The sequence below is a fragment of the Salvia hispanica genome, chromosome 4, assembly GCF_029641045.1.
Source record: "Salvia hispanica isolate PSC_SH4W2 chromosome 4, Shi_PSC_v1, whole genome shotgun sequence".
In the NCBI taxonomy this organism is placed as follows: domain Eukaryota; kingdom Viridiplantae; phylum Streptophyta; class Magnoliopsida; order Lamiales; family Lamiaceae; genus Salvia; species Salvia hispanica.
In genome coordinates this window covers 1,695,895-1,712,411 of record NC_142695.1, presented here as the reverse complement: position 1 = coordinate 1,712,411, position 16,517 = coordinate 1,695,895, and the positions used below count along the sequence as shown (strand labels likewise).

Sequence of the window (16,517 nt, the reverse complement as noted above, 5' to 3'; positions counted from 1 at the left end):
TAGTTGCGGGCTTGGCCCAAGTCTAGTTTCTTTTTAGACCACCACCGTTTCCACGTCAGCGAGCCAAGCGGGATGCCACCTCGTCAGTATGACGCGGTAAGCCAACGTGGCTGACACGTGATAGTCCACGTCGTGAATGAATCTAGAAGCTTCTAGACTCAGACTCACAGCTCTGTAACGCGTTTGTAACGCTTCGTAACCGACGACCGTTACGGTCTAGCTTTAATGACGGCCATTATGGCCGTTGACCCCCTGCAGTGGACCGAGCCTATAAATAGGCTAGCCATTCCATGCATTCTACACACTTCATACACTAGAAAGCATTCTGCATCATAAGCTCTCTCTCTCTGCATTGTCCTTCTGTCGAAGCTCTGCCCTCTCCTCCATCCAGTTCGCCGGAGCTCTGTTGATAGCGGTGCTGCTTCACCAGAGACGTAGCCGTTTTATCTTTGGGGACGAAACGCCAATCCGAAGAGCACTACCGGGGCGTATCTCGTCTTGCGGAAAGAGGACTCCTCGACTCGGCTTGTTCCTGTTCTAAAGTTTATAGTTTCGATTTACATTTGTAATTTTCATTTCATTTCGTTTCTGTATTCCTTCTTGTAATCTCTAAATCTCCAACATAAATGCAAATAAGCAAGTGTAGAGAGCTTCACTGGGAATTAAACTTTTGTTGGACCGGAAAGTTAACATCTGAAGAGAAATAGCACAAGGTCAAGATCATATATGGAGTAGCATTTAGTTATATATGTGATGTATAGAATGTATGCTCATGAATTGATTACCTTTGCTTCAACCCTCTTTGACTATTCATATTAATGTCCTTCTTGACAAATGGCCCATAATCTTCTTCATTTACTCTCTCCATGAATTCTGTTGGCATATAGCGGATAGTCATGCTTCGAAAAGTGGAGATGGATCTCAAACCATCTGGAAGCTTGTCCAAATTGGGGCACCTAGTGATAAACAAGGAAGTAAGTTTTGGCATTGCTCCTTCTTCTGCTTCCCATTCCTTTAAATTGGGGCACGCAGAGATACCCAAGACAGTAAGTTTTGGAAATGCTCCTTCCTCTGCTTCCCATACATTTAAATTGTGCAAATTCCATAATCTAAGTGTCTGGAGCTGTGGAAATGAATTTGAGTGGCAAGTTAATGTTTCTTCCATCTCGACTTCATCTAAACATAGCTCTTGCAACTTGGGATACTTGCCAAAGTCCTTCAAATCAACCTTAACCTTGCATTCTGTAAGCCACAACTTTACTAAGTTCTGACACATCTCTGGTTTGTAGTATGGAAAACTGCTACCCATATTGCAGTCCCATATCTTCAAACTAACCAACGAAGGAGACATCAACCCGTGATTCAAAACCTCTCTACCATTCTCCGAACTGAAATCACATGAGTGAACTGAAAGGTAACTCTCACGTAATTGGTTGTTTTTGTTGTTCAATACAATTAACAGGCTATCCACATCACGAACTTTAACATGTATCTTCTGTAGACTAATCAATGTAGGGATATCTGCAATGCAAGTTGTCTCACTTTTGATCTCATCTAACGACTCCAACTCTTGTAGCCCACCTAGTTTTAGTTTCTCCCCTCCAATCATTTCTATTTTATTGAGAAATAGATGCTTTAGTCTTTTCATCTTCCATATCACATTTGGCAATTTAATAACAGGTGATACTCTCAAATCTAAGGTCTGCAAGTATGGCAGGCTGCATATAGACTTTGGTAGTTCTCTCACTTTAGAATCCTTCAAACTCAAGTATCTCAAATGAATTAGTTCACCCACCTTGCTTGACAATTTCCCCCCTTCAAACTCACAACCTTCTACAACAAATATCCTCAAGTGTTGCGACATCTTAAAGTTAACCATACTCTCTTTGAAGCCCATGGTTGGTTTATAATAAAAGTGTTTTCGGAGAACAACAAAAGATCTAAGACCTCTAACTTCCTTTAAGCCATCTATACTTGGATTACTACTGGGGTCATAACCGATGGCTATTCGAGTTGATAAAAGAATGTCGGTTAGATATTTGGAAGGATCAATGCGCATCAGAAACTCTTCCTTTTCAGCTTTAGAAGAACAAAGATCATGCATTAAATCATGAAGCTCACACGAATCAAATGTTGTAAGTGGAGTGTAGGTGTCAGCTTCATGCAGTTGAACCATACACCTCATACCAAGTTCGATTAGATATCTTTGAGCCACATCTCTTAGAGTCTCATTAGCTTCTTTATCTTGGTAGGAAATGAAGCCTTCCGCCATCCACAATAAATACAGCTTCTCTGTATCAATCTCGTGATCCTCGGGAAAACATGCTAAGTAGAGGAAGCATGGTTTCAAGTAATAAGGTAGGGCATCGTAGCTCAACTCCAAGACTTGATTTACTCTTTCATATTTTCCAACACCTTTTTTGTGCTTCAAAAGTGATTCCATGTTCAGATTTTCCTTAATCCATTCCGAGTGTACTTTATTACGCAAAATCCCTCCAATAACACAAATTGATAGTGGTAACCCTTCACACTTTGATACAATTTTTCTTCCAATATCTTCAAATGATTTTAAATCCGGATCATCTACCACAATATACAAAATAGGATGAGGCTTATATTTCAGTCCATCTTAGAAGGACACAAAATAACAATAAGAATAAAATTTAACAGTGTTCTAGAGAAATTTCTAGTCCTACCCAGCCTTACAAATTAAGACCCGTCAAAAAAAATGTAAAAATAGTGCATTAGATTTTATATATATTTTCCTCATTTTATTTGAGTCATTATAAATCTGTATCACTATCCATTACTTTATCGAATTATATAAATAATTTAATTAGGCTATTTAAATTATAATAATTTACCCTTTAATATTTAGTTTCATTAGGCTATTTCAATTATAATAATTTGCTCGCACCTCATAGTACCTAAGGCTTGGATTATACAAATTCAAATAAGACCAGATATTTCTCTAAAATCACAAATTTTAGCGGGCATTTTCCATAAATTTAAAAGTTGATCGTAAAAATAACCAATTTAAATAGGGCATTAGGTTTTATATTTATCTCCCTCATTTATTGATTCATATAAATCAGTATCACTCTGTATTAGTACATTATTCATTAATAGTATAAATATTTCTCTACCTTAAAAAGTTTCTCTTTTATTTGTTTGGATCAGTTTTTTATGTTCAGATTTCAGTTTTTTTATAATTTGGTTTGATCCGGTTTCAAATTTTATACAAAATTAAATTTTTTGATACATCTTGATTTGGTCAAAAAAAGTTAATCAAAAATCAAATGTTCACCCCTACTTCTAATTACCCTCTGAATTTCTAAAAAAACAACGCATGAAACATCGACAGGCCAAACATATTCAAAAATGCAATATTCAGATGGAAAAGCCCTAAATTTTAACAAAATTATACAATGAAAACATGGTGAAAACTTCTAACCTGGAGAAATATCTGCTACTTTTTGAAGTAAAGTCCAACCTTCATCCTCTGTCAGAAATTCCAGCCTGTGAGGTTCAGATTGTTGATTAGCAATATCCTCATAACGAGTTGTGACAATGACATCACAATTCACCGGAAAAGCTTGCTTTATGATCTCCCAATGATCATCTTCCCATATATCATCTATCACCACCAGACATTTCCTCTCCTTCAATAAACTTTGAATTCTCGTGATCAAATCCTCAACGTCCAAGCCATCAACGTTTACGTTGCTGTCAAGTTGTTTCAAAATCTTTCCGAAAACGGCCGTAGGTTGAAACTGTTGGGTGATGCAAACCCATGCTCGGGCATAAGACTGGAGGTGTGTGTGGTTGTAGACCTTTCTGGCGAGTGTAGTTTTTCCGAGACCACCCATCCCATATATCTTCACTGTTCGTTTTCTTCTGGTTTCGTCCTTCACCTTGGAGACCAAAAGCTGGATGTCTTTCTCCATGCCCACAAAATCATGCTCAACCTCATGAGCATACGTCTGTCTCAACAGACGCTGCTGCTCAGCTTCCTGCTTCAAATGAGATGATGAGCCTTGATGATCCCACTCCGACTCTAAGTTTTTAGTGAGGTCGGCCAGGGCAGATATTATGTCGCGAGCCTCATTTCCAACTTCGTGGATACTGTTACACTCACAAATTATGCAAATGTACCTTTGAAATTTTTCTTTGAGGCTCTTCTGCCCTTCCCTTTTGGATTGAACTTCAACGGCATACGTTTCAAGCAGATTCTCAGCTTTGAAAGCGAGATCTTTGAGTTGGGATATGTAAAGCTTTAGAGTTGGAGAATCACATCTCTCTCTGTCTGCTTTCATCAACAACGCATGTATTCTTCTCAAATCTCGTTTGACTTTCTCAACATCACCGCCCACACTAACCAGAAACTTAGTTTCTTCAACAAGCAAATCACGAAGGGTTTCCAGAAACACATTCGCAACAGCATCTGCCATTCTATTTTTTTCTCTCTTTTTTTCTATTTTTTTGGCCTCTACTTTTGATAGATCACATATTGTGATTCACGTCAAGATAGAGATCCATACACATTGGTTTAAAATGGGAGAATAACTGTATCCATGTTGTAAGTCTCCCCAAGTGGGAAAGGTTGTTGATTTAAAATGAGAGGGATAGCTATATTTGTACAAATTATAATCATGTTGGTGGCATAATATTGACAAAAAAAAAATGAGAGGAATATTGTATTCTTCTAAGTCTGGTGAAGTGTGAAAGCATATAGATTCAAAGATTTATATAGCACGATTATTTTTACTACTATAACCAACCACTTCTTGAAAATGTTGTCGATTTTTCAACTAAGATTAGGTATTTCATAGTAGTTACTTCACGTTCATGATGTGTTGTAATATGTACATAAACAAAAATAGGCATCCTTTTAGTATCTTCTTAATTATATCAGGGTTGATAATTTCACCTCCTCATAACATTTTTAAATTGTGTTTGTATTGTTTTTTAAATATTCAGCAGCAAACCAACAATAGCGAACAAGACTAGTTTTGGATTACTCGGGCCTATGTTCTAGTAAATTGCAAAAATAGTACTCCCTCCTCGTCCCTAAGGAAGTTCGGCGTTTCTTTTTAATACAAGATTTAAAAAATTGATGTTAAAAAGTCAGAGTGAAGAAAAAAGAGCAAGGTAAAGGTAAACAGGACTCAACAATCTTATTACTGTTAAAAAAAACGACTCAACTACCTTAGAATAGAACATAAAAGAATAGTTCCCAATTCTCAACTACCTTAGGAAGGAGGGATTACTACCTCCATCCTTGATTAATTTTCTTGTTTTGATTCGATGCGAGTTTAAAAATATATGAGTGAAAAAAATTAGTAAAGTATCGGTATCACTTTTATACTCCCTCCGTCCCAGAGAAGTTGGCATACTTTGAAAATGGCACGGGATTTTAGGAGGTTTTGTTTTGTGTGTTAAATGGAGAGAGAAAATATAATTTTTATATTCATGTGAGAGAGAACTTTTTCCAAAAAGGGAAATGTGACATCTTTTGTGGGACAAACTAAAAAGGAAAGTGTGTCAACTTCTCTGGGACGGAGGGAGTACAATGTTAATTTTATAGTAGTAAAACAATATAGGCATAATAATTTATTAAAATGTGGCACCTGCTTATCCAAAATGAAGAAAATGTAAATTAGAGTTTAGTTATAAACGTATTGAACTAAGAAAATGCATGAATGTGATCTCAAATCTCTTTTCACTTTGTCAACATCACCGCCCACACTAAGCAAAAACTTGGTTTCTTCAACTACCAAAACACATTTTGCACAAATTTGATTGTGTCATCTATTCAAGTGCTTCAAACCAATACAAAGATCCTCACTGATTTAAAATGACAGCATAGCTGTTTTCAAAATGAATCCATGATTATTTTTATGCTTGAAAGGAATGTGTCGATTATTCTACTAAGATTAGGTATTCAGCAGAGCAGGTACGTTCATATGTGCATAAAAAAAGAGCCATCTTTTTTAATATTATCTTCTCACAGCATGGTTGATATTTTCTACTCCCTCTGTCCCCCATAATTTTACCCAGTATTCCATTTTGGGCCGTCCCACATAATTTTACTCACTTCACTTTTACCATTTTTGGTAGTGGGCCCCATATTCCACTAACTCATTCCTACTCACATTTTATTATAAAACTTATACTTTAAAAGTAGGACTCACATCCCACCAACTTTTTCAACTCACTTTCAATTAAATTTCTTAAAATCCGTGTCGGGTCAAAGTGGGTAAAATTATAAGGGACGGAGGGAGTAATTATTTATTAGTACTATAATTTAAATATAAATATTTAGGTACAACAATAATAACGAATGAGACTGGTTCTTTAGCCGCCTGCATAGTAACAAAATCAAGTTTGTTGCCAGTGGTATTTTTCCATATCATTTTAAATGTATCCATATTATTATTAGTACTATTTCACACGCAAGATGTTGTTTGAAACATGAAACAAAGTAAATGAACGTACGTAAGATAAGGAGGATTTCCAAAATAAAATAGTGTGATTTGATCATACAGATATGGGATGATATCAAATTATCTCAAGTCTTAATTAAATTAGTGTGATGACTTAGATAATAGAATGATAGAGAGAGAATGATCGTAAAATGCCACCATAGAGAAAAGTTACCTTAGGTTAGGAGTCCAATTTCATAGAAACAATTTTTCCATTTTTTTTTTCTATTTAACTATTTGAAGATTAAATAAAAAAAGTTACTACGTACAGTACTAGTGCTAACCGTGGGTTGCTTTCCAATTTTCGTCTACTAAAATTTGAACTTATAATAATGTACTCCCGTTAATATTTTATTTTAATTATGTGATTTTTTTTCATAATTAAAGTGAAAGTTGGATAGAAAAATCTATGATTTCGTTTGAAAAAATAATTTATTCAACTGTGATTATTTTTATATCTTATAATTATGATGGAGATGAAATGCATTAGCCTTAGATTATGAGAGGAAAAGCAGACCGCTTTAGATTAATTACATAAATAAATAACACAAGGTGGGCTGGGTTAGTAGGATTTGGGCTTTAATTTATTTGGCCCAAAATAATAAGTCTAATCAAAATAAAATAGAAGCAGCTCTATCTTTGCATTCACATTTGTATTAAGCATTGCCTATTCCTTTGACTAATCTGTTTTTTGTTTCTTTTTTCATAATAATGCTGCCTATTTAGATTTGTTAGCTACTTGATTTTGGATTTGGACCATAATTTTGGCATTTGATCGCTATGAAAATGCAATCGTGTTCGTTACAAACACTACAAAAAAAACGCTTGTTTGCAAGCACATATTTACAAGCACAACATGTGCTCACAAATTCTGGCAGATTTGCAAGCAAAATTGCGAGTAAAAAGCTTGTGCTTGTTATTTTGCGAGCAACTAGTGCTCGCAAACAACAATTTAATTTTTATATCAATAGTTTTCTAGTAAACGAATTGTGCTTGCTACACTGCTTGCAGATTTGCGAGCACAATTAGTGGTGCTTGCAAAATTGCATTTTTTCATCAATACTTTTCTAGTAAACGAATTGTGGTGGCTACGCTGCCTGCAGATTTGCGAGCACAATTAATGGTGCTTGCATAATTATTACTAATTCTTATCAGATGCATCTTCCTCAGTGAAATAATGGGCCGCAAACCTTTCACTGAAAATACTTCTCAAAATTTCTCACCGCCTAATTCTCACCATCTCTCTCAATTCTCAAAATTTTCACCGCCAGTCTCTCTCCCTAAAGAAACCCTAAACCTCCCCTCTCTCGTATCATCTCTCACTAAACCATGTGCTGCGCCCTGATTCATTTCATCCCTGCGCCTTCGAACAGTTATCAGCGGCGAGATTCAATTGGAGGATCAAACGCTGCCGCGCAAAGCTTCTCGAAGAACAGGTATGTTCAACTCCAGTTCTCCAGCATTTCCGTCATTGATTTTTTTCAGATTGCTTTTTCTGTTTTTGATTTTTTTCAGATTGCTTTTTTCTGATCTACTTTATTTATCACCTAGATTCACGATTCTACTGTTTCGGTTGTTGCTTTTTTTTTTTTTTTTTTTTTCAGATTGTTTGAATTGAGAGAATTAGTAATTGGATCCTGTGAAGCCGAGACTCTGGTGAGTGAACTGCTTCTGGACTTTTGTAATGAATTATGTAGATATGTGTTTCATATTTGAGTGGAATGTTGAGCTGGTTAACTGCTTTCGTGATTGAGATTGCATTGAGTTCGATGCAATTGTGATGTTCATTTGATGTTGTTTACTCACATTGTAAACTGGAAATTAAATCATTAGTAGCATTAGGTCATTGAGTTAAACATACATTAAACAATATTGAGAAATAGGGAGGTGACGTTTAGCTATATGTTAGCTATGGATTGCTCACTGCTCACTTGCAATTATACTTTTTTACAGTCATCCGTTCATTGTTAAACCCCTCTCTAGTCAAAATTTTGACTGGAATAGAAAGGTTGATTAAATTTTATAAGAAAAGTTAAGAAACAGAACCATAAATATAGGTATTGATTATTGAAGGAGATTCACTATTGTTCCAGCTATGTAATGTGTTGTTTCTCACAATCATAACAAACACATTGGTATTGATCTCATATCTTCATGTGATTGTACATAAAAAGGGAGTATAAAATATATCATGTTGCATATTTGTGCTTCTGTTACAGGGCACAAAGTTATATAACTAACCCAATAAAATCAACTCACCTCGTTTCTCATTGATTAGGAGCTGCCAACTGTGTGAATACTACAAAATCCTCAATCGGTTTACACACATCTGATTTCTAGGTGAAATTATGGTTAGATTTTCAATTTCTTAGTTATTTCCATTTGGATTTTGGAGATTTCACTTTTAATAGTATTTTTTTAATGTATTTTCTTCGTTTGCAGATTTGTTTACTTCTGTGTGAATTGTAACGATGTGAAAAACTTGGAGAAGTTTTCAAAGGGGTAAGATTCCATTCCTGTTGGAATATAAACATCGTTTTGAAGTTTATAAGTTGCAAAAGCTTTTGATTTACTGAGATTTATGTGTGGTAGAAACCAAATTTGATTTTTGAGCTCACTGATTTTAGTTCTCAGGGGAGATTTCATTTTGAAGCTGGTAATAGGTATATCTCCTAACTCTACCATTTCTCATTTTCCAAATGAATGAATATGCTTAGAGTGTGTGTGATTTCTTTAACTACCATTCTGACCCAAAAAATTGATCTTTAACTTTCTGATTTTGGCAGCCTACATGTATTGTCTGCTTTTATGCATGCTATATGTATTAATTTCTTGAGAGTTTCCTTGATCTCAGTGAAATTATGGAGCCACATATGAAGTAAGTATCTTCTTGGTCCTAAACCTAGATTATGTTAATATGAGTATATCTGTCAATGCAGCAGGAAATCAAAAAATTGCTGGAGCTGGTCCGTAGTCAACAAGTTCAAGAGAGGAGGAGAAGAAGTGCATAGATTTAGGGAGTGTTAGGTTTGACTTCTATGTTTATGGAAGAAAAGGGAGGTTTTTTTTTTTCTATTCTAGTTTCATGGTTGCAAGTTATGAAACAGTGACAGTTATCATTTTGGAAGATTCAAATCATTAGTTTGGTTTCAAGTGTAAAACAATATTTTTAATTTTATGTAAAATTTAATTTTTTTCATTCTTTTGATTAATTTCATATAATTTTTAAAAAATATACCCTATTATTAATTTGGAAAAAATAATAATAAATTAAAAAATTACAGAATTTTCAGGAAAAAAATAGTACTCAGTTTGCAAGCACAGCTGTGCTTGCAAATAGCTTAGAAAGTGGAATTATTTTTCGAGCACATTGCAAGCACAAAAGAAGTTTCAGCAAATTTGCGAGCAAAACAGGTGCTTGCAAAGTAATAATTCGACCACTAGGTTTTGCAAGCCATTTTGCGAGCACCGGTCATTGTGCTTGCAATTTTTCAGCATGTGCTTGCTAAAATGCTTGCAACTTTTGCAACGAGCGAATGGGAAGCACCCTTCGTGCTCGCAAAGTGCTTGCAAAATGACGTTTTGCGAGCATATTTGGTTATTTGCAAGCATTTTGGTGCTTGCAAAACACTTTTTTTTTTGTAGTGAAATAAGCTAACAAAATGTCCTTATTCATATGATATTTCATATTTAGAAGTATTTTTAGGATATTTTTGTCAAATTGGAGATTTGAAGTATGTATGGATAAGTGGATATCCATCTCCATTTGTAGCATCATCCGCATTTCCAATTAAATATTACAGGTCTGGGTTCGTTGTTCATAGATCGTTCAAGCCGAAAAGCTTGGTTTGCAATAGCCGTGACTTTCCGTTCGATTCTTCGTACTGTAATAATCAATTATTACTACAACAAAAAATCAAGAGCAATAAAATCAGAAAAAGATCAATCAACACTATTATATCCATAACCAAAAGTATAAGTATCAATAACCAATTATATTCAGTTGTAAAAAAAAAATACATCCATCAATAGACATTCACTTGATGAGTACAAGAAAAATAATTCAGAGAATAATGTGCAAGAAATGTGCAAGAAAAATAATTCAGAGAATATCATCAGGATATTATGAGTACGTAAACAAATTCCACAAATGTTAATTGAGCCAATAAAATCAAAAGTCTTATGACTTTCATTATGTATACATCAAAGTTATATTGAAAAAACAAAAGATATTACACAATTAATGCACATATGAACTACAATCAAGGAATTATACGTCCTTGCTTATTTCTGATCCCAGCTTAACATCTATAATGAAAGAACAAAAAGCCAATAAACATTACTTCATCCATCCACAAAAAGTATATATATCAATGGCAGTATTTGTGGGTAAAAAAAAAAACACATCCAACCAACAACAAAACAAACCACATGGAGGAATAAGAGAGAGTTTAGAGTTTTAAGATAAGCTGTTATTGCTCAATTGAAATAACGGAAACAACAAGAGTCTTTTATAATGGAAAAACAAACCTAATCCTATGTGGTTCGACTCTCGTAATCTGATCCAGGAAAGAACCACAAAGAAAACCCGGATGGAAATAAATAACCGAATCGATAACAAGACACAACATAGAGCGGATGTGTTGGAGCTGATGTAGGTGGGTCGTGGTGAGTCGGGAGGTGCGCTGGAGAGCCTTATTATTAATATGAGAGTGTTGGAATCTATGCCCGGTCAATGGACTTTGACCAATTATAATTTCAACGAGACATTTAATTTTGTAAAATTAAATGATATAGCGTCGATCTACGTTCGGAGTAGATGACCGTGGTATATTTATTTTCTCAAATCTGATTCCCGGTGAGTGAGAAATAATTGATTAAAGTTGTGCAAAAATTGCAAACTTAATGAGCTATGAGATTAGGGAATAATTAAGAGAGTTAATTATCCCACATTGAAAGTTTCAACCTTATTAAACTAGTATTTAATAAGAAGGATTATTACATGGAATAATTATAGTGGACTAAGATGGGCTGTAGAGCCCACACGCGCGCACACGCGCGCGCCGCCGCCGCCCGCCCGCCGCGAGCCTCGAGCCTCGAGCCCGCGCCCGCGCTCGTGCTCGTGCCCGTGCCCGTGCCCGTGCCCGTGCCCTTGTCCTTGTCCTTGGATCTTGGCAATTGGTCTTTGGGCTGTTCTTTGGGCCTGGTCGTGGGCTTGGTCGTGGGCCTAGTTGCGGGCTTAGCCCAAGTCTAGTTTCTTTTTAGACCACCACCGTTTCCACGTCAGCGAGCCAAGCGGGATGCCACCTCGTCAGTATGACGCGGTAAGCCAACGTGGCTGACACGTGATAGTCCACGTCGTGAATGAATCTAGAAGCTTCTAGACTCAGACTCACAGACTCTCAGCTCTGTAACGCGTTTGTAACGCTTCGTAACCGACGACCGTTACGGTCTAGCTTTAATGACGGCCATTATGGCCGTTGACCCCCTGCAGTGGACCGAGCCTATAAATAGGCTAGCCATTCCATGCATTCTACACACTTCATACACTAGAAAGCATTCTGCATCATAAGCTCTCTCTCTCTGCATTGTCCTTCTGTCGAAGCTCTGCCCTCTCCTCCATCCAGTTCGCCAGAGCTCTGCTGATAGCGGTGCTGCTTCATCAGAGACGTAGCCGTTTTATCTTTGGGGACGAAACGCCAATCCGAAGAGCACTACCGGGGCGTATCTCGTCTTGCGGAAAGAGGACTCCTCGACTCGGCTTTTCCAGTTTATTAGTTTCGAATTTTTCCATTGTAATTTTTTGTTCAGTTCTTCTTGTATTCCTTCTTGTAATCTCTAAATCTCCAACAATCGCAAGACGAGATATAACTTGCTTTTGAAGGGATCTGGACCTAAAACTGAACTAAACCTTTCGAAACTATAATCACCTTTGCTGGAAATGTCGACTGAATCCAACACCGCCGCTGCCACCACTCCGGCCACCACCGCCGCCATCACTTCCTCCACCATGGCATCCACCACGATGATGCCAACTCCGGGGCTCTATCCATCTTCATCAACAACCCCTTGGGTGTATACTAATACCCAAGGGCTCACTGGTGGATCCACCTCGAGTGGGTCGATTGGTTCCACTTTTAGTGGTTCCTTCGGATCCTTTAATGGATCGAGTGTTGGGGCCTTCGGGTCTCACACGAATGCGGGGACCATCGAGTCTCACGCGACTGCTGGGGCCTTCGGGTCTCATGCGAGTGTTGGAACCTTCGGGTTCAACACGGGCTTTGGCTCCTTCGGGACCAATGCGACCATGGCGGGCTCTATGCCCAACATGAATGGTGGGGGCCCTATGCCCAACCATGTTGTTGGCTCCTTCGGGGGCAACGGAATTGGTTCCTTCCAAGGACCAAGTGCGGCACCTTTGGCACCAAGAATGATGCCACCCGCCGAAAAACCACCTAAATTTGGAGGAGCTGACTTCAAGAGGTGGTACCAAAAGATGTTGTTCTACTTGACAACATTGGGCATCGCCAACTTCCTCACGGAGAACGAGCCGCCCACGCCAAGTGATCAAGAGACAAGTGTTGAGGTCATGGCGGACTATGAAGCATGGCGCAAAGGAGACTATCTTTGTAAAAATTTTATTCTAAGTGCATTAGATGATAGTTTGTACAATGTATACTCCCTTGTAACCACATCAAAAGAGATGCGGGAAAGCCTACAAAAGAAGTATAGCATAGACAACGCTGCCGGTACGGAACATGTTGTAGTATCCAAATTCATGGACTACAAAATGGTCGATTCTAAACCGGTCATGGAACAAGTCCAAGAGTTCCAAATGATCATCCATGGACTCGCGGCTGAAGGGATGAATTTGCCCGACAACTTTGTGCGGTGCATACTCATTGAGAAGCTTCCTCCTAGTTGGAAGGACTTCAAGCACTACCTCAAGCACAAGCGAAAGAAGATGAGTCTTGAAGACTTGATCGTGAAGCTGCGCATTGAAGCGGATGTGCGCAAGATCGATCAAAAGGCTAAGGGCTTTAGCCCACTTGATGCAAAAGCCAACTTGTTGGAGCGGGGCGGTCCCTCCAACAAACGCCCTCGCCCAAATCAGAAAGACAAGGGGAAGGGAAAGCAGCCTACAAAGAAGTTTGAAGGCGAATGCTACAAGTGTGGCAAAACTGGCCACTTTGCCAAAGACTGCCGAAGCAAGAAGAAGAAGCCGGCAGCCCACGTCGTTGAGAAGGAGTTCAAGGACTGGAATGAAGATGACCTCGTTGCCGTGGTCACTGAAGAAGTCAACATAGTTGACAACAAGGGCGGCTGGTACATCGACACCGGCGCTACGGCTCATGTCTGCTCGGATAGGAGCAAGTTTGCCTCCTACACTGCTGTTGAAGGGAGGAAGATCAACATGGGGAATCAAGCATCGTCCGAGGTCCTCGGCATTGGAAATGTGATCCTCATGATGACGTCTGGCGTCACAATCACTTTGAAGGATGTGCTGCATGTCCCGGACATCCGCAAGAACCTAGTGTCAGGATCAATACTAGTTAATAAGGGGTTTAAACTTGTATTTGAGTCTGATAGGTTTGTTTTGTACAAGTTTGGGAAGTCCCTCGGAAAAGGTTATGTAACCGACGGACTTTTCAAGCTTAGTGTGGCTACGCGCCTTGTTCCAAAGCCTTTGGCTAACAATAATAATAAAGCATCTACTTCCTCTTATTTGACCGAGTCTTCAAATTTGTGGCATTGTAGATTGGGACATGTAAATTCAAAAGCCGTAAAAAGATTAGTAAATTTAGACTTACTAAAGGCAATTGAAGTAGATACCCAAGACAAATGTGAAATATGTCTTGAGGCAAAAATGACTAAGTTACCGTTTCACTCAATTGAACGGAAAACGAAACCCCTTGAACTAATTCACACGGATGTATGTGATTTAAGGATGGTGCAAACTAGAGGTGGTAAAAAGTACTTTATCACTTTTATAGATGATTGCACAAGATATTGCTACATCTATCTTTTAAGAAGTAAAGATGAAGCAATTGAAGCGTTCAAAAATTATAAGAACGAGGTTGAGAATCAACTTGGTTGTAAAATCAAAGCGATTCGAAGTGATAGAGGAGGCGAGTATGTAGCCCCGTTTGAGGAGTTATGCAACGCAAGTGGTATAATTCATCAAACAACTGCTCCATACTCACCACAATCTAATGGTGTAGCGGAACGCAAAAATCGAACTCTAAAAGAGATGATGAATGTGTTACTACTAAGTTCAGGATTACCCCAGAACATGTGGGGGGAGGCTATTTTGACAGCCAACTATATCATAAACAAAATTCCACTCAAAGGAAAAGACATCACTCCTTATGAATTGTGGAAAGGTAGGAAACCATCCTACAAATACCTCAAAGTGTGGGGGTGTTTGGCCAAGGTGATGGTTCCCCCGCCCAAAGAAGTTACAATTGGCCCTAAAACAGTCGATTGTATCTTCATTGGATATGCACTTAACAGCAGTGCATATAGATTTGTTGTTCACAAGTCTGAAATATCTACTATTACAGTAGGAACAACAATCGAATCAAGGAATGCCGTATTTCTCGAAAATACATTTCCTTGCAAGGACAAAGAAGAAGTCCCAATCAATTCCGAGACAAGAATTGAAAATGAGGCCACTAGTTCTAAAACAGTGGATGAAGCCACCAGTTCTAAATCCGCGGATGAATAGCCTAAATCGCGCAAGCGAGTGAGGCATGATCCAAGTGATGAAGTACTAAGACGTGGTAGTAGGGTCAGAACACCAAAAACATTTGGTCCTGACTACATTGCTTTTATGTTGGATGAAGAGCCAACGTCAATAAAAGTAGCATTCGATGGCCCAGACGGGTTACATTGGAGAGAAGCTGTTCAAAGCGAAATCGACTCAATTTTGCTAAACCACACTTGGGTGTTGGTTGATTTGCCCGAAGGTGCCAAACCTTTAGGGTGCAAATGGGTGCTTAAAAGAAAATTTAAGGCCGATGGAACAGTGGATAAGTATAAAGCCCGACTAGTTGTAAAGGGTTTTAAACAAAAAGAAGGACATGACTTCTTCGATACCTATTCACCTGTAACGAGGATTACATCTATCCGAGTGCTTCTCGCGATTGCTGCATTGCACAATCTCGAGATTCATCAAATGGATGTCAAGACTGCGTTTCTAAATGGTGAACTAGAGGATGAAATCTATATGGAACAACCTGAAGGGTTTGTAGTGCCCGGACAAGAGAAGAAGGTATGCAAACTGGTTAAGTCCCTCTATGGATTAAAACAAGCACCGTTGCAATGGCACTTGAAGTTTGATAATGTGATGTTATCAAATGGGTTTAAAATCAACGAGTGTGACAAATGTGTCTATATTAAGAGCACTAATAACGGGTACGTTATAGTGTGTCTCTACGTTGATGACATGTTAATCATGGGTAGTAACACTCAAGTGATTAACGAGACAAAAGCCATGTTAAAGAGAAACTTTGACATGAAAGATATGGGTCTAGCCGATGTAATTCTTGGAATGAAAATTCTAAGAACATCCGATGGAATCATCTTAACCCAATCTCATTATGTTGAGAAGATATTGAAGAAATTCAATGCCTATGATGGCGCGCCGGTTAAAACTCCAATTGAACTCAATGTTCACTTGAGCAAAAACAAGGGCGAACCCGTTGCACAAGAAGAGTATGCACGGGTCATTGGGTGCATTATGTACTTAACTAATTGCACTCGGCCGGACATTGCTTGTGCCGTGAACAAGTTGAGTCGCTACACTAGTAATCCAAGCAAAGAGCATTGGAGAGCTCTTGTAAGGGTTTGAGATATCTAAAACATACTCAAAATCATGGGCTACACTTTTCGAGATACCCCCCGGTACTTGAAGGGTACTGTGATGCGAATTGGATATCCGACAATAAGGACTCACTTTCAACAAGTGGATACGTCTTTACTATTGGGGGCGGTGCTGGCTCGTGGAAATCCACGAAACAGACATGTATA

The 16,517-nt window shown here is 38.2% G+C and overlaps 1 protein-coding gene and 1 long non-coding RNA gene across 11 annotated transcripts; one reads left to right on the top strand and one right to left on the bottom strand.

Moving 5' to 3' along the window:
* Window positions 1-686: 686 nt before the first annotated feature.
* LOC125194052 (putative disease resistance protein At1g50180) lies at window positions 687-4,570 on the bottom strand. Its single transcript, XM_048092054.2, has 3 exons — window positions 3,455-4,570; window positions 786-2,583; window positions 687-693 (listed from the first exon to the last, which is right to left on the bottom strand). The coding sequence occupies exons 1-3, from the start codon at window positions 4,449-4,451 to the stop codon at window positions 687-689; spliced, it is 2,802 nt and encodes a 933-aa protein (XP_047948011.2). The 5' UTR covers window positions 4,452-4,570.
* Window positions 4,571-7,641: 3,071 nt separating this feature from the next.
* On the top strand, window positions 7,642-9,684 carry LOC148927016 (uncharacterized). Of its 10 annotated transcripts, none has more exons than XR_016128771.1 (6): window positions 7,642-7,921; window positions 8,090-8,141; window positions 8,764-8,825; window positions 8,928-8,987; window positions 9,078-9,148; window positions 9,425-9,684. It is a non-coding gene; the product is annotated as an uncharacterized LOC148927016 (long non-coding RNA). The 10 variants fall into 10 exon arrangements; XR_016128775.1 differs by having other exon boundaries at window positions 7,644-7,921; window positions 9,120-9,141; XR_016128772.1 differs by having other exon boundaries at window positions 7,644-7,921; window positions 9,120-9,148; window positions 9,428-9,684.
* Window positions 9,685-16,517: the final 6,833 nt, after the last annotated feature.

Coding starts and splice junctions, on each gene's coding strand:
- LOC125194052 (XM_048092054.2), bottom strand. CDS start 4,451: ATGGCAGATGCTGTTGCGAATGTGTTTCTGGAAACCCTTCGTGATTTG. Junction 2,584..3,454: donor AGTAGCAGATATTTCTCCAG/GTTAGAAGTTTT, acceptor ATATTGTGGTAG/ATGATCCGGATTTAAAATCA.